General features: G+C 37.0%; 1 protein-coding gene and 1 pseudogene across 5 annotated transcripts in view; one reads left to right on the forward strand and one right to left on the reverse strand.

Moving 5' to 3' along the window:
* The window catches only part of NF1 (neurofibromin 1), a 259,093-nt gene that overhangs the window by 195,056 nt on the left and 37,056 nt on the right, over window positions 1-26,981 (reverse strand). For all 5 annotated transcript variants that reach the window (XM_045773184.2, XM_045773178.2, XM_045773179.2 and 2 more), the window contains exons 2-4: window positions 8,715-8,858; window positions 6,977-7,060; window positions 3,003-3,193 (exon numbers count right to left, since the gene is read on the reverse strand). In XM_045773184.2, coding sequence (XP_045629140.1) covers window positions 3,003-3,193; window positions 6,977-7,060; window positions 8,715-8,858 — 419 coding nt within the window. The remainder of the gene's footprint in view (window positions 1-3,002; window positions 3,194-6,976; window positions 7,061-8,714; window positions 8,859-26,981) is intronic.
* On the forward strand, window positions 13,191-13,594 carry LOC123776865 (large ribosomal subunit protein eL32 pseudogene; annotated as a pseudogene).

The following is a 26,981-nucleotide window of genomic DNA, read 5'->3' on the forward strand; positions in this document are numbered from 1 at the left end:
CTTCTTCAAAAAGGTTTAAAAAAAAAAAAAAGAATCAAATAGAACTTTTAAAATCACTGAGTCTTCTGCTTCCGGTATTATATCAAATCAGATATTTTGCAGGGCCCTCCCACTACAAAACAATCAGATCTAGTGCAACCGTACAGTAATTCTGTGGAGACAGCCGCTCATCTTCTACGTAAAAGAGTACTGTGAGCCGGAGAACACGGTATACTTCAGAAGTATATTTAAGATCTGTAGCCCATATTCCCTTAAAAAAAATCAAAGGCCAGGAATATCAAAAGCTAAAGTTAATCCTAAAAGAGAAACATCTGTGGACAAGTAGAATCGTCAAACAGAGTAAATTTTCACGATACTGATTCATCTATTATATATGAGATACAAAATCAATCTTCAGAAAGAACTGCCATTCTAGGGGGTACCTGGGTGGCTCAGTCAGTTAAGCGACTGCCTTTGGCTCAGATCATGATCCCAGGGTCCTGGGATCCAGCCCTGGGTCAGGTTCCCTCCTGAGCAGGGATTCTGCTTCTCCCTCTCCCTCTGCCTTTGCCCCTTGCCCCCCGCCACCCCACTCATGCTTCTGCCCCTTCCCCCTCCCCCACTCGTGCCCAATTACTCTCTCACACTCTCGCTCTAAAATAAAATCTTTAATATAAAAAAAGATAGAACTCCATTCTAGCCACTTGCATATTTTAAATCACCTAATGCTATGACAGCAATGTCAATAAGATATCTACATCTAAATTAAACCATCATAATGGTCTTTTAGGTGAGTGGTCCTCTAACAGGATCAGCTCCTATTTCTGGCACAAGCTACATAATATGCAGTTGTCTAAAACATGTATTGCAGAGATCCCATTTCTGAGCAGTCTGTCCCCTGCAAGCTACAGAAACTAGCTTATTCTGGAGACATTTAACTTCTCTTCTAGAAGCAGTAAGGTTCAGGAAATACACAAAAGTTGTCTATATTTACACGCGTTGATGCTGCAAGATCCTATAAAATGAAACCTTTGGTGACTGGAAAATTTCTAGAGTTTTTAAAAGGTGGCACATTTGCTGTATTTTATAAAGCAACTTATGTTTGGATAGACTAAAAAACATTTTATTATTTTGATAATTTTCACCTTCAATGTAAGATTATTTCAAATAGTAAGCTGGTATAGTAGTCCCTTAAACAAAGGGGTTTTTTTTCTTTTATAATTTTCACACCTCCTACTCCCTAGGTGTCGGTTACCTTGCTACTTCAACTGGTTTAATATTACTCAGAATATAAAATGTTATCACTCAAAAGATTTCATGAAAACATTGTTCTATTGTATAAATATTACCTAACAATATCAATCATATTATACCATTAAACAAAATTTAATTTTCTTTGCACCAGTTCTAATGAGGGATTGAAGAATACGGTTGCCTAGCATGATTACAGAAATGCCATTTTTTTTTACTAAAAAGACGGCAGGATTTTGAAGTTAGCCAAGTTCCCCAAAACACTATAAAATAAACTCTCAAGTTATGATGCATATTCTATTCACACCTGTTGGAAAACAACAGAAGAATGAACAAAGCTGACTAATTGAAGTCCACTGATCACACAACACAGACAAGTCAAAATAGGAAGGCTGTATCAATAAACCAAGAGGGCTGTTTTTCCGTATTCTATGTTAGTCTTAGATTCACTAAATTGCTAAGTGATTCATGTTATACTTCCTATTTGGTCATAATTAAGGACCCATTTGACTCTACTTGCACAAGATAAGCAAATCATTTGCATGAAGGCAAGTTCCAGAGTCATTTGCTACCATCGGTCATAATTCTATCTATATAGAAATTATATATTTATTAATAGATTTATATATTATATATTAATATTTCTATATTTATATAGGTCATACTCTATCCTATTTCATAGCACCATCTATATACCAATTTCTTCCCATTTGTAGTATATCACAACTGACGATCACATGATGATTTTTAATCATCAATAAAAGCTTAAATCATATTTATCGTATAATCTTGAAGTACAACAGTAAAAATATCATTAAAAAGATTTCATAAAAATACGGTTAAAATGGAAGTATAGAGTAGGAGCCTGATATAATGAACTTAATACTGAAACCAGTCTGACTTTAAAATTTGAGATCCTCCATTATTTGGCAAAGGGCCTTAATAAATTCTTTGGGTATTAGTTTGCTTACCTGTGAACTGGGGGAAGTATCACCTACATTTCAAAGACACTATGAGTATAAAACAGCACAACATATACTGTAAATACTCAAAAAATGGGAGCTTTTGGAATTCATACACTTAAAACACAGACTAATTTCTGGAGACGTCTACTTTGCAATTACTCACTTCCTTGTGCTACCATATTGTTAGGTTTTGTTTTTGCTTGGTTACTTAGGATCTTGCGATAAAGAACAGAGCTGTGAGATCATTAGGAATCCGACTACTCTTCTCAATTATTCTGATTAGCTAATTCCATTTAAAGGAATAATACTAAAAAGCCCAACCCAAAACTCATAACTAGTGTTAAAAACAAAAACCTGGGGCGCCTGGGTGGCACAGCGGTTAAGCGTCTGCCTTCGGCTCAGGGCGTGATCCCGGCGTCATGGGATCGAGCCCCACATCAGGCTCCTCCGCTAGGAGCCTGCTTCTTCCTCTCCCCCTCCCCCTGCTTGTGTTCCCTCTCTCGCTGGCTGTCTCTATCTCTGTCGAATAAATAAATAAAATCTTTAAAAAAAAAAAAAAAAAAACCTGATCATGAGTGATACATTTTCCTAAAATTTGGATTTTCAACTTCATAACAGTACTCACATTTAATTATATACACCAATATCACAATATTGTGTAATAAAAATGTCAAATCAATGTATAAAATTTATACAAAAGCCCAAGTCAAATTCATTTCTGTCAACTTTTTATTTTTATTCAGACAAAAGAAAGACTTTTAAAATTATGTTACTTAACAACAATTCTACACAGATTAACACACTAACCTGGTAGAAATGCGACTAAACACTGCATTGAAGTTGTTGCAGCTGAGAGAAAATAAAACCCCAGATGCGGAATTCCGAAGCTCAGCGGCATGTTGGTTTCCTTCACGACAGGTATGAAGAAAATGGCAGATTTCGGGCAGCAACTGTTTGACCAGCATTGTTTCATCTAATCTCATTGTGTCCTTTGGTTGCTACAATAGAAATAATCACATAATTCTAAAACTTTGTTAAATTTACATGTAAAGATCTGCTGTATGAAAATTTTCAAACAGACATAAGAATTGAAATAGAATAATGAACACCCATATATTCATCACCTACACTCAACAACTGTTAATATTTCACTGTGTTTGCTGTTTCTATCTATAGTCAGTCTAATAGACAGGATGGTTCCATCTTTCACCTCTTTCACCTTTTTTTCACAATGAAAGTCCAGCCCCCCATCCGTCCTCTCTCGCATCCCCCACCACTACCATCACCACCACTCCTGCTTCTTCCCTGTTCATCAAATCCCTACAGAAGTCTTTCCACTCCTAAGAGTCCCAAGTTTGTTGTGAGTTCCAAATAAACATTACCCATATTCATTTGTGAGTGCACTGTGTCATCTGTCTCAAATCCAAATAAATTCCTGGGTGCACAATCACACCTGCCTTTGGGCAGACTGACCAAAAACAGATATTTACTTATTATGAATAATTTTGTTTTGGTTGAGCCACTTCAAAGTAAGTTACAAACATCACAATACTTCATCCAAAGGTACTTTAGCATCTCTTAAAAATAAGGACATTCAATAAATAAATAAATAAATAAATAAATAAATAAATAAGGACATTCTTGCGGCGCCTGGATGGCTGGCCACTGACTCTTGATTTCGGCTCAGGTCACGATCTCAGCGTCATGAGATGGAGCCCAAAGGCTCTGTGCTCAGCACATAGTCTGCTTCTCCCTCTCCCTCCCCCTCTGTCCTTCCTCTCCTCTCTAGAGTGCATATACTGTGTCTTTAAAATAAATAAAATCTTTAGAAAATAAAAACAAGAGCATTCTCCAATATAACTTCGATACAATCACATCAAAGAACAACACAAAAAGCAATTCCCCTTACATCAGCTAATACCCAATATATATTCAAATTTCCCCAACTGCCCCCAAAATGTCTTTCATAACTTTTTTTTTTAAGATTTTATTTATTTATTTGAGAGAGAGAGACAGAGCTAATCACAGAGAGCATGAGCAGGGAGGAGAGGGAGAAGCAGGCTCCCTGCTGAACAGGGAGCCCCACAACATGGGGCTCAATCCCAGGACTCTGGGACCATGACCTGAGCCGAAGGCAGATGCTTAATCAACTAGCCACCCTGGCACCCTCATAACTTCCCTTTAATTCAATCAAGATTCAAAAAAGGTTCAGATAATTGCAACATGATTCCTTTAGTCTCTTTATTCTAAAATGACCACCCCTCAACACCCCATAGACATCATTTTTATTTTCTATACTATTGACTTGAAGAAAATGGGCCTTACAAAATGTTCCGTGTTGTTGATTCGATTATTTCTTAGTAGCGTGACTTAACTAAGTAGTGTGACTTATTTCTAACTAGTGTGTTCTTGTAGTTACTGTATTTTCTGTAGCTGGATCCTAAATCTAATGGTCTGATTAAATTCAGGTTAAACACTTCAGGTAATTCAGTAAAATTCATTTCATATCACATCAGGAATACATAATGCCAGGTGATCCCAATGTTGTTGACACACCAAGCTTGACAACCGTGCTGTTCACATTAAGATCTCCACTTTGTAAAGTAAATCTTTTCCCTACAATTAACAAAATAACAAATGGATAAGCTATCCTGCAGATTCACTGTTCCACATCAATATGTCACCTAACAGCTAATAATATTCATGTATGAATGACGATTTTGGTAATACCAAGGAATACCAAAGAATAAAATTTTGTATAATTATGTGCTATGCTTGATTCTGTAATTGCAATCCAAGTGCTTTCAGATGTAAATACACTGAAACACACAGACAGCAAATAAACAGGTATCACGAAAACCTCCAAAATTCAAGTGGCAATGCCTATAATCTTACAGGCCAATCAAACAACAGAAATGCTGAAACTCCAATTAATAACCAAGTAAAAATTACGGAAGTATTCAATCTTTTGAATAATGGTCATATATGCAGGAACAAAGATTGCTCAAATTCTACAAAATTTTACTCATAATATGATATTGGTAAATATTTTATCGTTTTCATTTAGCTATTTCAATTACTTATATGACAAACACTCACCTCTTCTTAAACTACCTCATCTTATTTCAATCTAAAAATGAAAATCAACAGACAACCATAATATCATTGAAAGTGATCTAAGAAAACACAATTATTTGATAATATGAATAGCATTATTTTTCATTGTAAATTCAATGAAAGAAAATCATACATTTTAAATAGAACAGGGCCAGATAACATGTACTTTATGCATTATGTAAGTTATGCCATGCCCACTTATTAGAGTTTTAATTAGGCTATCTCCAACGAGTATCAATTAAACAGGGGCCAATAGTACCAGTAATCATTCTCCAAAATACATTTACCATTACCTCTCAATTAGAAATGTTAATAGAGAAAAGCTACAGGACTGACAGAAGCAATAAACCACCCTACCCCCATTCAAACATGGATATGGCTGATATACTGGTATTTACAATCAAAGCAACAAGACCACTACAGAGAACGCATTCAGGATGTTTAAAAACTGTCCACCTTCACAATTACGTCATCTTATTTAAGAGCACTTTTGCTCTTCCTCTCCATTTTACAAATGAACAACAGCATATCACAAATTAATAGAAAGCACCAAGCTAAAAACAGAACTAGCTCACCCTCAATTTAAGTAGAAAACTTATAAACACTAACAATTTTGGAATATGGTCAAGGGTCAATACAAGAGTTTAAAACATTATGCTTAGGTTTTGTGGCCTATAGTCTTAAACGTGTCTCTTCCCCCAGGATACCTAATTGAGTGAATGTAATTATTTTTCCCCTTCCTCAAACACTACCGACCATTCCCTCTCTTCTCAACCACACAAACAGTCCTCACATCCAAGTCCCACCCATCTAGGTTTACTATAGAAAACAACCATAACATGTTGATGACAGAAGCAATTCTGAATAAAAGCAAAAGATGTGCCAAAGGAAGACAGAATATAATAACTCTAATAGACAGATCTTTAAAATGAAGGTATAAAAATATATTTACATAAACAACTACCACATTCCAGTAAGAGTTAAGGCTATCGAAGTACAGAAACACCTTGCTTTATACAACAAATTCTTGAAAAAATTCTCATTAAGTCATATTTGAAACATACTGAGATAACTATTTAGAGGAAACCTAAGAAAAAACTGTTTTGTACTCAACTACCCCTCCACATAACTATTTTGTATATTAATAATTTATGCATAACATGTGTTCTTAAGGTAGGATCTCTCAGTAATATTTGTAATTTTTTAAAGCCCCCTTTTATATAGATGTGAAAAGTAAAATATTAAAATCGGTAAAATACTGAAATGGGGCAGTGCGGGGGAACAAGATTACTCCCAGTCACATTTTTTTCGCATCACATTTTTTCACAGCTAAGCAATGCCACAGGCCTAACAATATCTGGAGAAATTAAATCAAATAGTGGTCTTTTTCAGAAAACCTTTTCCAAACAATCTGAGACAGAGATACGTGGCTCAAGTTTAACACTTTCTAAGTAAACTTAGTATTTATTTAATTTATAAAAGATGAGAAAATAATTTTCTTGTGAAAACTTGTCTACACTGTTAGCTCTATTAACAAAATTTACATTCATATGTTTTAGACCCAAAAAATCCATAGGACTTTTCTTGTCTCCATCTATACTTTGGTACATCAGATCATTCTCAAAACTGAATTCACAAAATCTGCCTCTTTTAGATTTACTTACCCCAGCAAGACATTTTTCCAGTGTATCCAATATAATCAACTGAGAGAGATATAAATTTTTTTCAGCAGCTTCTCCAAATATTCTCTAAAAGAAAAGATATTCAGAACACTAAAAGTTGGCTATTACTCTCTACTACAAATCAGCCCACATCTGAAAAGTGAGGGCTAAGGATTAAGAAAAAAAAAAAATCAAGTCTTCCACTTATCTCCCAGATACTATATTTACATCTATTATTTATGATTTTATCTTAATCCTCACATGAAATAAATTCCCAAACGAAAATGCTGGCATTTATTATAGTCTACCATAGCCTTATAAAGTAAAAGAAAATAACTTTGGTTTATACTTTAAAAATATATAGGATTTGGATATACATATAGATCTTCACCAGAATCTTGAATTGAACATTTAACCACACTTCAATGCCACAAATTACTCAAAGTCTCAATTCTTACAGCAACAAAATACTATAACATCAATTACAATGAATTTAAGGCATTTGCTATCCTTAAATTTAATACTACGCTATTTACCAAGGAACTATGGTTTCCACAATTAAGTTTACTCAATAAGCACTAAATGAATGCCAATATCACAATACCGCTTTTGTTTTTGTTTTGAAAAGGATCCATTATTAAAATATTTTCATCTAACTGGGAACACAGCCACATATTTATATAAGCAAAATCCTATCACCCTGCCCCACATACTGGGCAACAGAAGAGCACCACAAAATCTTAACTGTATTTCTGTAAAGCATTTTACATATTCATAAGAGGTCCTGCTTTCTTCAGAAAAATCTTTGTTTTTTTTCTATAAAGAAAAAATTTCTTTGTCTGGCAAATGATTGCCCACACCTCCAGTTTATCAATTTTCTAAGTTTGGGGCATTGTCTAACCTAGTTTTTAAAAAGAAAACACACCAAAGATGTGACTATAAAAATGGCACACAATCTCACAATCTACAACCAGAAGTCAGTCTCATAGCTCAATACAAACAATATAAATTGTGGTTAGAAGGGCTGAAGACAGAAAAAGCAGTTCGGAATTAATCAAGAAATATCCAGATCAGTTGTTTTGAAGTGAATATAAAGGAGATTTTAGATAGGAATTGGCAGAGGGAGGAATCACCTGAGTCAGGACAAACGATATGTTCAAAAGTACAGAGACAGAACAGTTGGAGTAACCTGAAGTCTAGGGAGTGTAAATAGGTTTTATAAAACAGGAAAAAGGCAACTGCGAGCTTTTAACAGTGTAATTACTTGTTGAAATTGCTATTTGAGGAAAATCACTTCAACAATGGGATCTCTACTACAGAATCTGTCACAGGTTACAGGAGGAAGAAAATAAAACAATACCTTCGTAAAAGCAATTTCACGTTTTCACACTACAAGGGCGTATTTTATTTACTGTCTACTTAGGACTAGGACAATCTATAAGGAAAAGACTTTAACAGATTACTTTGTAATCAATTTACATATGACCTAAAGTCTGTATGAAATCCTAATTCCAAAAAAATAAAAAGATTGGGTCACAAATAAAAGAAGTATCTAAGAGAAAAAATCAAAAACTAAAATGAAAGTTCAAGGTTACCTGTGCTCATCCACAAAATATGATGAGTGTTTATATCCAGAGTCCACAGAAAAGGACTTTCCATACTCAAAATATGCTGCTGTAGTCTTTAAATCAGAAACAAACCAAAGCATATTCCCCCACAAAACAATGACCCAGATACTCACCATATTGTTAACATTCTTTAAGATAGTGGTGAGGCCGCTGATAACCAAAGAAAACTTGTATTTGGAAATATTAATAAGACATTCCTTGTTGTGTTCGGTACTGACTTTGGTATGCGTGTTCTGCTGTCCTGTTTTTATTGGAAGCTAAGGGAAAAAGAAAATGTTAGCTTATACATGAAAATGACTAAAAAGAACTATTTCTCATTGAAACTCATGAGATTTGGGGAAAATTTTTATCAGCCACAATGACCTATGTTTCTATCTCAAGCTCCAACTTTCAATACAGATCAGCATTTACAGCAAGTCTGAAACTCTTAAAATTTCAATTTTTGCAGCTTTCTTTCTGGAAGTCGTAAACCTCTACCTACAAAATTAAAACTTAACCCAGTATTACATAAGAGAGATGATGACTCACAGAAATAGAGCTATTTCCTTGTAGCTAAAAATTATTTCAGAGAATGCCTGCAATAAAATGTATACAATCCTCTCCCTCATACACTGAACCCCAGCACTAAAAGAACAGACCAAGACCATCAATGCCCCAAACCTCCAATCAAAATAATGGCAAATAACTGTAGATTTTTCAGAAATGAGAATAAGCTGTATAACCTGGAATAAACACAGTAAGACTAACTCAGGTAAGATGACCACCCTCAGGTACACATTTGAGGGAGTAACAGAACAAGACAGGGAAGTTTCATGGGGAAAAAAAAAATCTTTTAAGGGGACCAGATTTACACTTATCTGAGAATGAGTTACGTCAAACTGCCAAGAAGTTCATCTCTACTCTGTTCAAAAGTAGCATTTTGTATTGAACGCATCATGAATATATCTATTGTTTAAATATTAGATCCTGCTAATGGTAAGAGAAGACTTGTGAGTTCCTCTGTGAAAAAACAAAGTCCAGCGTTTTCATTTTTTAAATGGTGCAACTAAAAGAGAAAAGAGATCAAGTAGAATGCCCAAGTTTGCCTAGTCAGTTAATAATAGGTGACTGATTTGATAATAAATACTAAAGAAAAGAGGGGAAGCATTTTTAGGGTTTAACAGGAGTTCCAGAATTACCTAATGTTAATTTTAAAGATTATAGAGGGGGGAAAATCTGAGAGACCTAAGAAAGGAGAATTTTAGAAGAAGGCAGCGGCTGCACTGTAGCTGGAAAATCTCCCCAGCTCCCTCTATACTGGTGAACTTCATATGTTAACTTGACTGGATCATAGGATGTACAGATATTGGGCTAAACATTATTTCTGGGTGTGTTTCTGGGGGTGCTTCCAGATGCAATTAGCATTTGAATAGGTGGATTCAGTAAAAAAGGGGACAAGGCACCCCACAAAGCCCAAAATACAAGCAAATAGGAACACACCACTTCCAGCTACAAAACTGGTGTGGTAGGAGCATCTCTGCAAAAGAAAGCAGAGGGAAGCAGAATGTTTGATAGATCTGACAAGAGGAAAATCCCAAAATTCTATTCCATTCTCAATGAAAAGTACAACAGGCCATCTTAAGAACATTAGCTGACCAAAGAAATAAAGAACATTAGCTGAAACACGGGAGGGGGGCGGTTGTATATTGCAATTTGCACATGAGTACAAAAGGTCTACAATAATGCCTGAAGGGAAGAAAGCACACTTCAACCCACCACTGTCTAACAGAACTTTCTTTCTGCAGTGATATTATACTATCCTGACAGTGCCCAATACAGTAGCCATAGCCACATATGGCTATTAAGAACCTGTTACATGCTAATGCAGATGAGGAATCAAACGTTAACTTCTATTTAACTCACTGAAATTTAACTTTAAGTAGCTATTGGACACCACTGGGCAGCACAGTTCTAAACTAACCAGCTGAAAAAGGACCCCCTTTTAGGATGAAGTCCACACTGAGAAGAAATTGATGAGATTCACTCCAAATTGACAACAGGGACAACAGGGGCAAAGGAAAAAGGTCCAGATAAAGGTGGTAAAGAGGAAGAGAGTTAAAGGAGTTCAAAAAGGATGAGATGATGTATTTGTTTAATTTCACGAAACAGAAGAGCTCTAGAGCCATAAAGATAAAAAGCTATCCTGGCTCACATTTCCCTTCCACCAATTCAGGAAAACTAATTTCACATAAAAATGAGCAGCAGCAGGGGCACCTTGGTGGGTCAGTCAATTAAGTCTCTGACTCTTGATTTCAGCTAAGGTCATGATCTCAGGGCTGTGGGATTGAGCCTGACACATTGGGCTCCACGCTGGGCTTGAAGCCTGCTTAAGATTCTCTCTCCCTTTCCCTCTGCCCCTCTCCCCACTAAAAAAAATGAACAGCAAAGAATGTGGTCAAATCATATGTGAAGTTACTATGAGGAAAAAAAAAAAGAGAGAGAGAGACAGAATAACATTGCAACAGAAAATCAGAGTGGGCCCAAAAGTCATGTTTCAAGCAAGGCACCTCTGCTAAGGGAAAGAGAAACCATCAGATATGGGTTGACACTGAGGGCTGAAGTAACAAAACTGAAGACATGAGGGGGCCTCAAATGCATAACTGGTGGAAAAGGTTTAATAACTAAGCCACAAACTTCTGAAAAGCAAAGCAGAATTTCAAAGTCTCACAGCCTCAGAAAGACAAAAGATTAGAGTTCAGGGTGGCTCAGTCGTTAAGTGTCTGCCTTCAGCTCAGGGCGTGATCCCAGCGTCCTGGGATTGAGCCCCACATCGGGCTCCCTGCTCTGCTGGGAGCCTGCTTCTTCCTCTCCCACTCCCCCTGCTTGTGTTTCCTCTCTTGCTGGCTGTCTCTCTGTCAAATAAAAATAAAATCCTTAAAAAAAAATAAAAATAAAAATAAAAAATAAAATGAATTTTGGAACAAATTAAACCCAAATCTAGGAGAAGCAAGGTACTAATAAAGATAATCACTCTTAGTGGATACAGAGGAATTGTAGTACACATGGAGGCACTGCCCAGCTCCTCCTCAGGGAAGGACTTGTTGCCTTAACTGCAGAAGTGCTCAGCCAGTCCTTCAAGGATTGCCTCACCTGCAAAGAATGACCCTATTCAACGTCAAACCCTTCCTGGGCAACCCACATCCAATGACCAACTGATATGGCAATATAAAGGCCTAAGCACCTAAGCCCAATTCTGGGCAACTCAAAGGGGCCAATTCTAGCACCTGAGCTCCCAAAAGGGGCTGGCCAAAGCTAACACTGGACCTACGTTGCACCATGAATTCTGCATCTGCCCAGTCCTCCCACCTCCCAGTGCTGATCCCAAAGGAACACCTTAATGAACATCCTGCACTAGGCTTCCAGGGCAGTTGGCTGCAGATGCTAAGACAGAATTTTAAAGCTGGCAACGGAGGAAAAATAGTAACTACAAAAGCAATGAAACTGAAAGAGTATTACTAAAATCTTTGCTCTCTGGGAAAAAAGATAACACTGAAAATCAGAAGCTAAGTATGAAAGCCAAAAGGTCTCTCTGGAAGCATATAAAGATGGTCTCCTCTCTTACAACAGGAGGACAGAGAAACCTAAGGACCAGAACCAACAACTATTAGAGTTGCTGGGCTTCAAAGGTTAAATTCCCTACAAGGCAGTTCTGCTATGCCAAGACCAGAGCCCTGAGGGGAAAGAATAAGACTCTGACATACGTATTGGAAACAAGTGGAGTGTGGGCCCAAAAATCTCCTATTTCCAACGTTCCCCTGAATCCTCTCAGTCTACAGTATGGCCTATCACTGCTTACTAAGAGGAGGCACTCCTCCCAAACTTGTTTGAAGACAATTCAAAGGCTTCTCCCTTGCAAGACAATAGATGTTCCCCTCAGGATTTGCCACCACCTCCTCTGCTGGCTAAAGGGGTATGAGAGAATTTTCTGAGTGTTGAAACTTCTTATATCTTGACCATGTTGATGGTTATGTGAATATATGTCATTTAAATGTCAAAACTCAGAATTAAGCTGGTATAAATTCAAATGAGAGTGTTGTAACATTAGGATGTTAAATGTAATCCCCATGGTAACCACAAACAAAATAGCTGTAGAATACACAAAAAGGACATGAGAAAGGAATTTAAACATTGCAAAAAATAAACACAAATGAAGACAGTAATGCAGAAAATGAGAGACAAAGCTACAGGGCATAGGGGAACGAATAACACAATGACAGTAGTAAATCCCTTCTTATTAGTTATTACTTTAAATGTAAATGGATTAAACTCTCCAATCAGAAGACAGAGATTGGCAGAATAAATAAAAATACATGACCCAACTATACACTGCCTATAAGAGACCCACTTGAGATCTAAAGACACAAACAGGTTGAAGGTGAAAGGGTGGAAAAGATATTCCATGCAAATGGTAACCAAAGAGACCTATAGCTATGGGTAGCTATACAAATTATCAGATAAAACAGACTCTAAGTCAAAACAAGTTATGAGTACCTTTCCCTCTCTTCCTCTACACTGCCTGCAGAGGTGGCAGCTGTCTCCTTCTAGGCATCATGGCTGCCCTCGGACCACTGGTGAAGCCCAAGATCATTAAAAAGAGTACCAAGAAGTTCATCCAGCAGCCATCAGACCGATATGTCAAAATTAAGCACAACTGGCTGAAACCAGGCATTGACAATAGGGTGCACAGAAGATTCAAGGGCCAGATCTTGATGCCCAACATTGGTTATGGGAGCAATAAGAAAACAAAACACATGCTGCCCAATAGCTTTGGAGTTTCCTAGTTCACAATGTCCAAGAGCCTGAAGTGCTGCTGATATGCAACAGATTTTACTATGCAGAGACTGCTCACAATGTCTCCTCCAAGAACTGCAGGGCCATGGTGGAAAAAGCACCCAAGCTGGCCATCAGAGTCACCAATCCCAATGCCAGGCTGCACAGCCCAGAAAATGAATAGACAACGTATGTGTATGCAGTATTTACTAATAAAACCATAAAGCTACCAAAAAAAAGTTATGAGACAAAGAAGGACATTATATATTAATAAAAGGTTCAGTACAGCAAGGAGATATAGTATTTATAAACATTTATACACCTAATGACAGACCATCAAAATATAAGCAGCAAAAACTAACAGAATTAAAGGGTAAATTACTTCTACAATAATAGTTGAAGACTTTAATACCCCACTCAAAATAATGGAGAAAACAGACAGAAGATAAGAAAACAGATGACTTAGGGGTGCCTGGGTGGCTCAGTCAGTTGGGCGTCTGCCTTTGGCTCAGGTCATGGTCCCAGGGTCCTGGGATCATGTCCCATGCCAGGCTCCCTGCTCAGAAGGGAGTCTGCTTCTCTCTCTCCCTCTACCCCTCCCCACTGCTTGTGCTCTTTCTGTCTCTCAAATAAACAGAATCTTTTTTTAAAAAAAAGGAAAAAATAGACGACTTAAACAATACAATAAGCCAACTAGACCCAACATACATCACAGAACATTCTACAAAGCCAAGAGCTTGACTGGAACCTCATGAAAGCCTCTGAGCCAGAAACACCTAACTAAACTGCTACTGGATTTCTGACACTCAGACATTTTATGAGATAATGTTTGTTGTCCAAAACTACTACATTTGGGGGAATTTGTTACATAGCAATAAACAGAGTAGCAATAATACAATGTTATCATTGTAACATGTCAACTTTAGAATGTTCTGTGATGTATGTTGGGTCTAGTTGGCAGACTAGGGTACACATTCTTCTCAAGTACACATGGAACATTTTCCAGGATGACCACAAATAGACCAAAAAATTACATACAAATAGATTTTAAAAGATAGATATCATACAACATATCTTCTCTGACCACAATGAAGTTGGAAATTAATAACAAAACTAAAACTGGAAAATTCACAAAATTGTGGAAATTAAACAATATACTTTTTTTTTAATTCCAGTATAATTAACATACAGTGTTATATTAGTTTAAGGTGTACCATATAGTGATTTAACAATTCTATACATTATTCAGTGCTCATCATGATAAGTGTACTCTTAACCTTCACCTATTTCACCCATCCCCCCCACCTCCCCTCTGGTTTGTTCTCTGTATAAAGTCTGTTTTCTGGTTTGTCTCTTTTTTTCTTTGCTCATTTATTTTGTTTCTTAAATTCCACATGAGTGAAATCATATGGTATTTGTCTTTCTCTGACCAACTTATTTCACTCAATAATTATACCCTCCAGCTACACCCACCATGTTGTTGCAGATGGCAAGATTTCATTCTTTTTCATGGATGAGTATATTCCAGTGTGTGTGTGTGTGTGTGTGTGTGTGTGTGTGTGTGTGTGTATGGCACTTCTTTATCCATTCATCTATCAATGAACACTTGGGTTGTTTCCGTATCTTGACTATTGTAAGTAACGCTGCAATAAACATAGGGTGCATATATCTTTCCGAATTAGTGTTTTTGTTTTCTTTGTGTAAATATCAAGGAGTGGAATTACTGGATCACGTGGAAATTCTATTTTCAACTTTTTGAGAAACCGCCATACTGTTTTCCACAGTGACTGCACCAGTTTGTACTCCCACCAACAGTGCACCAGAGTTCCTTTTTCTTCACATCCTCACCAACACTTATTGTTTCTTGTGTTGTTGATTTTAGCCATTTTGACAGGTGTGAGGTGATATCTCATTGTGGCTTTAATTTGCATTTCCCTGATGGTGAGTAACATTGAGCATCTTTTCATGTGTCTGTAGGCCATCTATATGTCTTCTTTAGAGAAATGTCTGTTCGTGTCTTCTGCCCATTTTTAATTTGATTATTTTAAACAGTATACCTTTAAACAACCAATGTTTCAAGAAGAAATCACAAGAGAAATCAGAAAATACCAACAAATGAAAGTAAACACAACATGCCAAAACTCATGGGATGCAGTGAAAACAATGCTAAGGGGAAAATTTATAGCTATAAACTCTTACATTAAAAAACTAGTAAGATTCCAGATCAACAACCTAACTTAACATAAGGAACTAGAAAAAGAACAAGTGAAGTCCAAATCTGGAAGAAAGGTAATAATAAATATGAGAGCAGAGATAAGCAAAATAAGAATAGAAAAATAGGGAAAAATCAGTGAAACCAAAAGTTGGTCTTTCAAAAACGTCAACAAAATTGACAAATCTTTGGCTAAATGGACTAAAAAAAAAAGGAAGAAGACTCATGTCAGGGGCACCTGGGTGGCTCAGTTGGTTGAGCACCTAACTCTTGATTTCGGCTCAGGTCATGATCTCAAGGTTGTGAGAATGAGCCCCGTGTTGGGCTCTGCACACAGTGGGGAGTCTGCTTCTCTCCCTCTGCCCCTCTCTCTGCTTGTGCTCTCGCTCACTCTCTAAAAATGAATAAATCTTTTAAAAAACCTCAAATTACTAAAATCAGAAGGAAAAGTGGGTACATTATTAGTTCTATAGAACAAAAAAACGATTTTAAAAAGAATGCTATGAACAACTGTATGCCAAAAAAAAAACTGAATAAACCTAAATGAAATAGATAAATTCCTAGAAATACAAAACCTACCAAGGCTAAATCACAAAGAAATAGAAAATCTGAGTAGACTTGGAGGAAAACTGAACCAGTAATCAAAAATTTCTTGACAAAGCCCTGAACCTGATCATTTCACTAGTGAATTCTACCAGTTAATGAAGAACTGATACTAATCCTTCTTAAACTTTTCCAAAAAACTGAAGAGAAGAAAATACTTCCTAACTTATTTTATGAGGCCAGCATAGCCCTGACACCAAAGCCAAAGACACAAGAATATTACAAACTGATATCCCTTATAAATATTGATGCAAAAATCCTCAACAAAATATAACAAAATTCTGCAGCATATTAAAAGAATCACACACCAAGACTAAATAGTACTTATTCTTAAAATGCAAGAATGGTTCAACATATGAAAATCAATGTAATATGCTACATCAACAAAATGAAGGGAAAAAAACACAGGTTCATCTCAACTGATGCAGAAAAAGCATGTGACAAAATGAAAAAAAACCATCTCATGACAAAAACACTCAACAAAGAAAAGGAATAGAAGGAAACTACCTCAGCATAGTAAAATCCATATATGAAAAACCCAGAGCAAACGTCATGCTCAATGGGGAAAGACTGAAAGCTTTTTTCCCTAAGAACAGGAACAAGGCAGGATGCCCATTTTCACCACTTGTATTCAACTTAGTACTGGAAGTTCTAGCCAGCGCAACAGGCAAAAAAAGAAATAAAGGCATCCAAACTGTAAAGTAAAATTATCTGTTCTCAAATGACATGTAGAGAACTCTAAAGATTCTACAAAAAAAAAAAAAAAAAAGCTGTGAGAACTGATAAAGGAAATCATCATAGTAGCAGGATAAAAAAAGTCAACACACAAAAAATCAGTTGTATTTTAGACACTAGCAATGAACAAACAATCTAAAAAGGAAAGTAGGAAAACAATTCCACTTATGATAACATCAGAAAGAATAAAACACTTAGAAATTAATTTAACCAAGGACATGAAACTTGTATATTGAAAACTACAAAACACTGCTCAAAGAAACTAAAGACAATATAAATAAATGGAAATACATCCTATGTTCATGGATTAGAAGACTTAATATTCTTAAAATGTCAATACTACCCCAAAGTGATCTACGGATTCAACACAGTCCCTATCCAAATCCCAATGACATATTTGGAGAAATAAAAGAACCCACACTAAAATTCATATGGAATCTCAAAGGACTGTGACTAGCCAAAAGAATCCTGAAAAAGACAAACAAAGTTGGAAGACTCACACTTCCTGATTTCAAAAGTTACTACAAAGTTACAGTAACAAAACAGGGTGGTATTGGCATTAAGACAGGCATACAGGGGCGCCTGGGTGGCACAGCGGTTAAGTGTCTGCCTTCGGCTCAGGGCATTATCCCGGCGTTATGGGATCGAGCCCCACATCAGGCTCCTCCGCTATGAGCCTGCTTCTTCCTCTCCCACTCCCCCTGCTTGTGTTCCCTCTCTCGCTGGCTGTCTCTATCTCTGTCGAATAAATAAATAAAATCTTTAAAAAAAAAAAAAAAGACAGGCATACAGACCAATGGAATTGGTCTATTCTACTCCATTGCTCTGTCTTAATGCCCTCACATACATAGTCAAATAATTTTTGACAAGGGTGCCAAGACCATTCAATGTGGAAAGGACAGTCTTTTCAACAAATGGCACTGAGAAAACTGGGTATCCAAATGCAAAGGAATGAAGTTGGACCCTGACCTAACACCATATACAAAAACTAACTCAAAATGGATCAAGGACTACATGTAAGGCCTAAAAAAAAAAATGAAACCCTTCAAAGGGGAGCACCTGGATGGCTCACTCAATTGAACATCCAACTCTTGATCTCAGCTCAGGTCTAGATCCCAGGGTCGTACGTTCAGGCCCTGCATTGGGCACCACACTGGGTGTAGAGCGTACTTTTAAAAAAAAAAAATCCTTCAAAGAGAACACAGGGCAAAAGTTTCATCACATTGCATTTGCCAATGATTTATTGGATATGACACCAAAGGTACAGATAACAAAAAAAAATAAACAAACTGGACTATAAGAAAATTTAAAAATTCTGTGCATCAAAAGACACTATCCACAGAGTAAAAAGGCAACCCACAGAATGGGAAAAAATATTTGCAAATCATACATCTGGTAAGAGATTAACATCTAGAATATACAGAGAACTCCTAAAACTAAAACAAACAAACAAACAAACAAAAAACCCATTTCAAAAATGGGCATAGAATTTGAATAGACATTTCTCCAAAGAAGATATATTAATGGCTAAGAAGCACATGAAAAGATGTTCAACATCACTAAACATTAGGGAAATGCAAATCAAAACTACAATGAGATACCACCAACTCACATCCATTTGTATGGCTATTATCAAAAAAACAGAAAACCAAGAAGTCTTGGTGAGGATGTAGAGAAATGGAACCCTTGTGCACTTCTGGTAAGAATATAAAAATGGGGTGCTGGGTGGCTCAGTCGGTTAAGTGGCTGCCTTCGACTCAGGTCATGATCCCAGGGTCCTGCAATCAAGCCATGCATCAGGCTCCCTGCTCAGTGGGGAGTCTGCTTCTCCCTCTGCCCCTCCCCCTGCTCATACATGTGTGTGCTCTTTTTTTCTCTCTCCCACAAATTAATTAATTTTTTTAAAAGAATGTAAAAATGGGACAGCCAGCAGTATGAAAGTACCTCTAAAACATTTAAAATACAATTACCACATGATCCAGCAATTTCACTTCTAGGTATATATCCAAAAAAACTGAAAGCAAGGTTCAAAGGGATATTTGTATAACCACGTTCATAGCAGCATTATTCATAACTAAAACACAGAAGCAACCCAGTGTCCATCGACAGATAAATGAATAAGTAAAATGTGGTATATACCTAGGATGGAATATTATTCAGCCTTAAGGTGGAGGGGGGGATTATTCTGCAAGAGGCCACAACATAGATATACCCTGAGGACATTATGCTGAGTTAAATAAGCCAGTTACAAAAAGACAAATACTGTATGATGCCACTTACATGAATTAGAGTACTCAAAATCAAAAGAAAGTATAATGGTGCTTGCCAGAGCTAGAAAAGGGGGAGAATGGGGAATTCTTTTTTAATATGTATAGAGTATCAGTTTTACAAGATGAAGAGTTATGGGGATGGATGGAATAATGGTTACACAGCAATGTTAACGCATTTAATACCACTGAACTATATGCTTAAAAATGGTTAACGCAATAAGGGTGCCTGGATGGCTCAGTCGGTTAAGCGTTGCCTTCGGCTCAGGTCATGATCCCAGGGTCCTGGGATCGAGCCCCACATTGGGCTCCTTGCTCAGCAGAGCCTGCTTCTCCCTCTGCCCCTGCTCGTGAGCTCACTTGCTACCTCTCTCTCAAACAAAAATCTTAAAAAATTTTAAATAGTTAAGATGATAAATTTTATGTTATGTGTATTTTACCACAATAAAAAAAAACTGTACTCTTAAAAGGATGAATATTACCGTATACATTATACATTAATATCTTAAAATCTGAGATCAGAGGATTCTACCAGAACACTTACTGAATATTGACCATGTGCCAGATAGCAATGTACGTGCTGTGAACATAAAGATGAATAAATGTACATTCCAGGTATTACTAATTCTGAAAATCTCCTCCAATCTCTCTTCTCTTCTCCCTGAATAAAGTTAGCTCTTCTTCGGGCAGTGTCATATATTCACTGACTATCCTGGTGATGACTACTATGATGAGTGCTAATGGCTAAAATAGCCCCAGACTATATGCACCCTGTAGAATCCTCTCCTTTGACAGAGAAGGACTTTCAAATATAATGCGATGTCCCTTTCATGATTGTTACATTTTATGGCAAAAGGGACTTTGCATATGCGATTAGGATTCCTAATCAGTTGACTCCGAGGTAATCAAAAGGCAGATTATCTTGGATGAGCTGGTGCTAACCAGGTGAGCATAAAAGAGATCTGAAGCAGCAAAAATGTTTTCTGTTGTCTTTGAAGAAGCAAACTATCATGATGTGTGGGAATGGCCAAGTGGCAAGGAATAGCAAGCAGCCTCTAGCAGCTGAGGGCCTCAGGTCCCCCAACTATAAGGATCTAAATTCTACCAACAACCAGTGAGCTTGGAAGAGGACCCCAAGCCTCACATGAGATTGCACCCCTGACCAACATCTTCATTTCAGCTTGGTGAGAAGTGAGCAGAGAACTCAGCTAACCAATGCCCAGATTCCTGACCCACAGAAACTGTGAGATAATAACCTGGTGTTGTTTTAAGCCACTATGCTTGTGGTAGTCTGTTACAGAAAATAGAAGACTAATACAATTACCAAATCTGTATCTTCAAATGAAATCTGTATCTTCAAATGTGTTATCCACATGCCTATTTGGTATCTCCACACAGGTATCTTGTAGGCACTTCAAACTCTGTTTCTAAAATTTAATTTATAATCTTCCTATCATGTTTCCTATCTTAACAGCACCACAATACACCCAGTTTCTCCTATCTGAGATCTGACAGTCATCTCTGACACTTCCTTTATTCTCTTCCTTTCATCCCCCTTTAGTCAGATTGATAAAAATGAAAATAACTGGGCATGCACAACTCAGCTCTACTCTTCTTTACATGGGAACAGGCATGCCACAGAGTATAGAGTTTTCTTCTGTCAGTCAACATGCCAAGAGTTGATCAGGAACCTAGCCCTGCAGAAGGGAGTAGCCAATACTACCTTGGACTGGGTGGGTAGGTACCCAATCTGAGATTTAGATTTAGTTACTAAGCCCATTTGGATCTCCAACTTCACAGTGATCAGGGAAAAAACAAAATAATAAAAATAAAAATAAATAAATAAATGTGTGTGTGTATACATATATACATATGTATAATGTTTACGCGTCATTCTGTCAATATATACTTCTATATTATAAATTTATTTATGAATATTTCTATTTACATATTTTAGTATTTATATATTTCATATATATTTCGGCCTCCATCTTTACGCTTTTATTTCTCAATGTGCTCAGAAGCAAGGCAGGCAGCCAGAAAGTATATTCAGGCCCCCAACCTCCCAAAAACCGCACTAAAATCTATGTAGAAGGAAAAGCAAGATTAGGGGGAAATAAAGGACCAAGATTTTAGCAGATAAAGTGCTCAGGGAAAGCTCTCTGGAGATGTAACAATCTAAGAAGAGCCCTAAATAAAGGAAGAACAGGAAGACCCATGCAAAGATCTGAAGAAGAGCATTCAAAGCAGTAGTGGCAGGATCTGATAATTGGAATAAACATGTCAAGTTCAAAGTCTAGCGAAGAGTCCATTGTGGATAAACCAAAGAAAATAAAAGGTGAAAATGTAGGGGATGAGATCAGAGAGAGAAGCAGGAGTGGTTAAGATCATGGAAAGCCTTATGGGCCATTTCAAGAGCTTTGAATTTGAGTTTGATAATGTGGCATATGACATTTTCCAAATATGGTCACAGTATCTCTCATCCCAAATGCAATAAGACTTTGCCACTCCCACATCAAGAAGTTGAGTCTATTTTTCCATTTCCTTGCATCTAGGCAGGTCTTATAACTATTCTGACCAATAAAATATGGCAGAAAGGACACTGTGCCAGCTCCAGGCACAGCCCTTAATTGGTCTGACAATATTTCTTTCCCTCCTCCTGGAAGGCAGCTGCCATGTAAAAAGTAATTACTCTGAGACCACCATGCTGTGAGAAACACAGGCCACATGGAGAGATTCTGAAGAATGAGATGCCATGTGGAGAGAGAAGCCAAGAAGCACTGGGGTGCCAGCCATGTGACTGAAGAGGTCATATTGGAAGGGAGGCTCCAGCTCCAGCCACCCCAGCCAACACCATGTGGAACAGAGCTGAACCTGTCATGAATTCCCGACTAGCAAATTGTGAGCAAAATAAACAGACTGTTTTAAGTGACAAAGCTTTGGAGTAGCTTGTTATGCAGCAATAGGTAACAAAAAGAGAGGGGAAGAAGATACTGAAAGGATGTAAACAAGGGAGTAACATGATCAGATTTATGTTTTTTTAAAAAGAGCCTTCTTATGCTGTATGTTAGAAGACCGTCTAGGCAAGAGAAGATGGTAGTTTAAATTAGGCTAGTAAGGTAGAGGAGAAATAGTGAGATGATGTTAGAATAGATTTGGAAGATGGGGTGCTTATTTAAAATGGCGAGCTTAGGGGCGCCTGGGTGGCTCAGTCGTTTAAATGTCTGCCTTTGGCTCAGGTCATGATCCCAGGGTCCTGGGATCGAGCCCAGCATTGGGCTTTGTGCTAGGTGGGGAGCCTGCTTAAGATTCTCTCTCCACTCTGCCCCTCTCCCTGCTCGTGCTCTCTCTTGCTCTCTCTCTCTCTCAAATAAATCAATCTTTTAAATAAATAAATTAAATTAATAAATAAAATAGAAGTGTGTGTATGTACACATATGATTAAGAACCTATGGTAAAGAAAATAAAGCCATAAAACTATTACAAAAAATACTGAAGAATAATTGCATAATACTGGGGTAGGGTAAATTTTTCTAAGCAAGACAAAATCCAAAAGCCATAAAGAAAAAGTACTAATATATTTGCCTACATAAAAATGTTTAAATTCTGCATTAAAAAGAAGACACTAAGGACAAAGAAAAACACAAGTAACAAACAGAAAGTAAAAGAATGTGCAATAATTAGGGCCCAAAAGATTCACATAACTAACATATAAGGTTAATATACTAGTAAGACTATTCAATGGAGAAACTGTTGAAGAAATATGAAGTCATTTACAGAAGATGAGTGGTCAATACATATATGAAAATATGTTATTTTCACTAATAATTTTAAAAGTGTAAAATAAAATTAGACCATTTTGGTGACTCTCTACATTTTTCCAAAATAAAGTCAAGTACTATTAGAACACATAATAAGAAAATGACTATGCCTGGGGTGTGTATTTAAATAAAAACAAAAACAAATAAAAATTTGAACACAGTAATTTAAAAAAGAGATAAAGTAATTATACTTGAGAGGTAAGAATGAGATGATTTTTTTCCTTTTTTTTTTTCAATTTATTCGTTTCTCTTATTTTCAATTGGAATGTATTACTTTCCCAATTGGGAAAAAGTAAAACTATTTTTTAAACATTTTATGCTACCTTAAATAAATCTTTGGATATTATGACAGAAACGTAAAGGGTCTAAACTACATGAAAAATAATCACCTTTTAATAATGATCCGTATTAACAAACTGTTAGTAACTTAAGATACAAGATTTCAACAAGTAAGAGGATTTAGCAAGAAAAGGCATAACATTAAGCAAAGCACTTCGAACAATGGATAATTTGTTTCTAGCTGCACTCAGAAAATTCTTCAAAAGGTCACAGGCTGGAATTTTTGCCTCTGTGTACATTTAAACCAGTTTCTAAAAGGCCCCGCACACGATGATGGGGTAGGGATGATGTTAAAATTCACTTAATGTAAGTTTTCATCTAAATGAGAGAAAAAAACAAAGGAAAAAATCACACTGTGCAAAGAAGGAGCAAGAAAAAATTATGTTAGGGAAAAAAGATCCATAAGCTCTAGATACCAAGTAACAAACATAAATCAAGAAACCAGTATAAATACTGGTTATACTGACATATTTCCATATTTCCTGAAGTAGACGGCACACCATCAGTATGTAATAGGACTTCATATGGCACCTAATGAACTTTAAGAATGTTAAGTTTTACATTCATTTTAACACACGATTTAAAAATATAATTATCACATCAAACTTATGATTACAAAGATATTATACCTTTGACAAGGCTAAGTGACAAAGGTAAGCCAACTTGAAGTTGTGAAGCAAGGTAAATGATACTGTATGTGGCTACAATGACAGTACATGAGCATTAAAGCTAGGGAAATACTGTGATAACATTCTGACACGTAAAACCAAGCTCATGAAGCAGATGAATAAATAATCAACCGTTGCAATTGTTTTTAATATGGATGCTATAAAGACTTGGAGGCAAGGAGATTAGCATGGAGCCAAACCAGTTTTCCCAAGAAGTAAATTCCAACACCATCCTCCCCTAAACACTTCTTTTCATTTCTTCCCTTCCTACTATTCTGAACTTACAGATTACCCAAGTTTTTCCATACACAGAAGTCCCTGATTCACAAATATTTATTTATACCAATAGTCCCAACCACTCATGAAGCTTCAAAAGATTCTCAAAGGCCCCTTCCAGATTCTCCAGATATCTACTACCACATCAAGGGAAGATTTGTTTCTGTCAAACATAAACTTGGTTCACATTGTTACCATAAAAAACGTTGGGTCTTTGCTTTCTCCTCTTCTCTTCCCTTCAGTATAACAACTTAGTGGAAAGGCATCAGAAGGAGCAGAGCAAGGTAGGCATCTGTGTGTGTTGGGGCAGAAGGGGACATAGGAGTCAGAGAAGGGTGAGTAAGGCACTCGTGTGGAGGAAGTGTAGCATGAGCAGGGTGAAAAGGCTGTACAGATGTGAAAAGCAGCCTAGCTAAGGGTGTCAGAGCCAGAATAAGGTAAAGAAAGACTCCCATGGAGAAGGTATCCAGGCACAGGATATTAGAATCCAAGCATGGTGAGAAGGGTATACAGGAGCACAAGCCACATAGGATGTCAGAGTCGAAATGGGATAAAGAGGGTGTCCATAATGAGAATAGTCCAGAATTGGATGTCAAAGCCAGAGTGAAATAAAGAGACAAGAGAGTGGGGCCCAGTAAGGGGTGTTGGGCTATATTGGGCTTCTGCATGATGGGAAGGGGGGATGTTCTAGCACAGAGTCTGGGCAGGGTGAGGAGGATGTCCACACCAGGAAGCAGCAGAGGGTAGAGAATATGAGCCTGTGCAAGGTAAGAAGGGCATCCAAACAGGTGGGTGGGAGTGGTATTTCAGGGATAACAAAGGGTGTCAGAGCTCAAGCAGAATGAGGAGGGCACCTGTTGTGCTTAGGAGCAAGTGGTAACGGCAAATGACAGTGATGCAAGATCAATTACGTAAAAGGGGACTGATCAAATAAGTAAACATATTAAGAATAATGAGAGCCAGGTTTCTTTCTGTCAAAGAAGTTACAAATAAAGAAAGGGAGAAAAGTATAAACAACCCTCTGGTATTAAACAAAAACTGGAGGTTGTGTGAACACAATTTTCAATACAGAGATACAGAAATAAATATTAATCAAATATGTACACATAAAGAGAGATGGAGATAAACACATTTATTCCCTTCCCCAGTTCACTTCATTAAGAAAACTTAGAAACGACAACTCAGTAGTAATGAATGCACCCAGCCCTCAGATCTTGGTTTCTAAACACCACTCTCCTTTAAAAGGAACCAGGGCTCCTCAGAGAAACAGCTGATTCTAGTCTTGAAACACAAGGAAAGTTCTGAGAAGCCTGGAACATTCTGTTATGCCAGAAAGAAAGGAAATGCTCAAAGAATAATGAAGCTATGTCCAAATGGACATAGAGGCTAGACTGAAGTTCTCGCTGGCCAAATACGGAACAACTTGAGCACGAAAACAAATAATGATAAAGCAGATTATCATCCATTGAATCAGAGAAACAACTAGTCTGTACTCAAAGGAATACTTGAATAAACTGAAAGCTTGATGCAGAATGGGATACTTACACAGTCTCTAAGCACCCCCATACAACGCGTGTGTTTATGAGGGGAAAAGAGTAACCTAACAATGGAGAAGCTTGGTTCATCATCTTAATCAAGGATTAAAATTAGCATCATTGGTAATGAAACAATCTAAATTGTGCCATCTTATAGGGTATAATAAGAACACAGCATTGCATCTGAAATATTCCTATCAAATATACATAACATAAATGTAACCAGGAGGAAAAGTTAAGCAAACCCAAACTGAGGAATAATCTACAAGTCTACAAAACGGATGATACAGCCTTCAAAAGTGTTAGGGTTACTGGGGCACCTGGCTGGCTCATTCTCCTGACTGAGTATACAACTCTTGACCTTGGGATTTTGAGTTTGAGCCCCACGTTGAGCACGGAGATTACTTAAAAAAAAAAAAAAAAAAAAAATTAAGTGCCCGGGTTATTAAAGTCAAGGAAATACATACTGTTCCATAATAAAAGCAACAAGAGACATGACAAACATAATGTGATTCTGGACTGGATCCTTTTGATACAAAGGATACACCTGGGACAACTTGTAAAACTTGAATGGGGCCTGAAAATGAGACGGTAGTAGTAACACATCGATGTTAATTTCCTGATTTTGATAGGTGTATTGTAGGTAATGTAAAACACATTTTAATTGGTAGGAAAGACAGTGAAGTATTCAGGGGTGACGAGGCCTCACATCAGGAACTTACATTCAAACGGATCAGGAAAAACATTCTTCGTGCTTTACTGCAGCTTTTCTGAAAATTTATGATTGCTTCAAGATTTTTTTTAAAAGATTCAAAAATTTTGGTTGAGTTCTAATTCAATCAACATTTGTTAAACAGGTTTTGTACAGATATGAGTTTAGAAGGCAGGAGGAAAACCTAGTACTATTTACAACAGCATTTCTATAAGGAAAAATTACCTAAGTTCTACACAAATTTACAAAGTGAGGTAGGTATCAGCATATAACCCATTCAGAGGTTGGGGGTTGTACTACCTTTAGTGATAATTCAGCTTTCCAAAATGTGATGCTCAAACTCAGGGTTCAGGAAGGAAAAGCATCTCCAAAAACTACAAAATAATTTTGTTCCTAAATTCGA

This window comes from Ursus americanus, chromosome 23 (assembly GCF_024610735.1).
Source record: "Ursus americanus isolate L20-20 chromosome 23, mUrsAme1.1.p, whole genome shotgun sequence".
NCBI classification, from domain to species: domain Eukaryota; kingdom Metazoa; phylum Chordata; class Mammalia; order Carnivora; family Ursidae; genus Ursus; species Ursus americanus.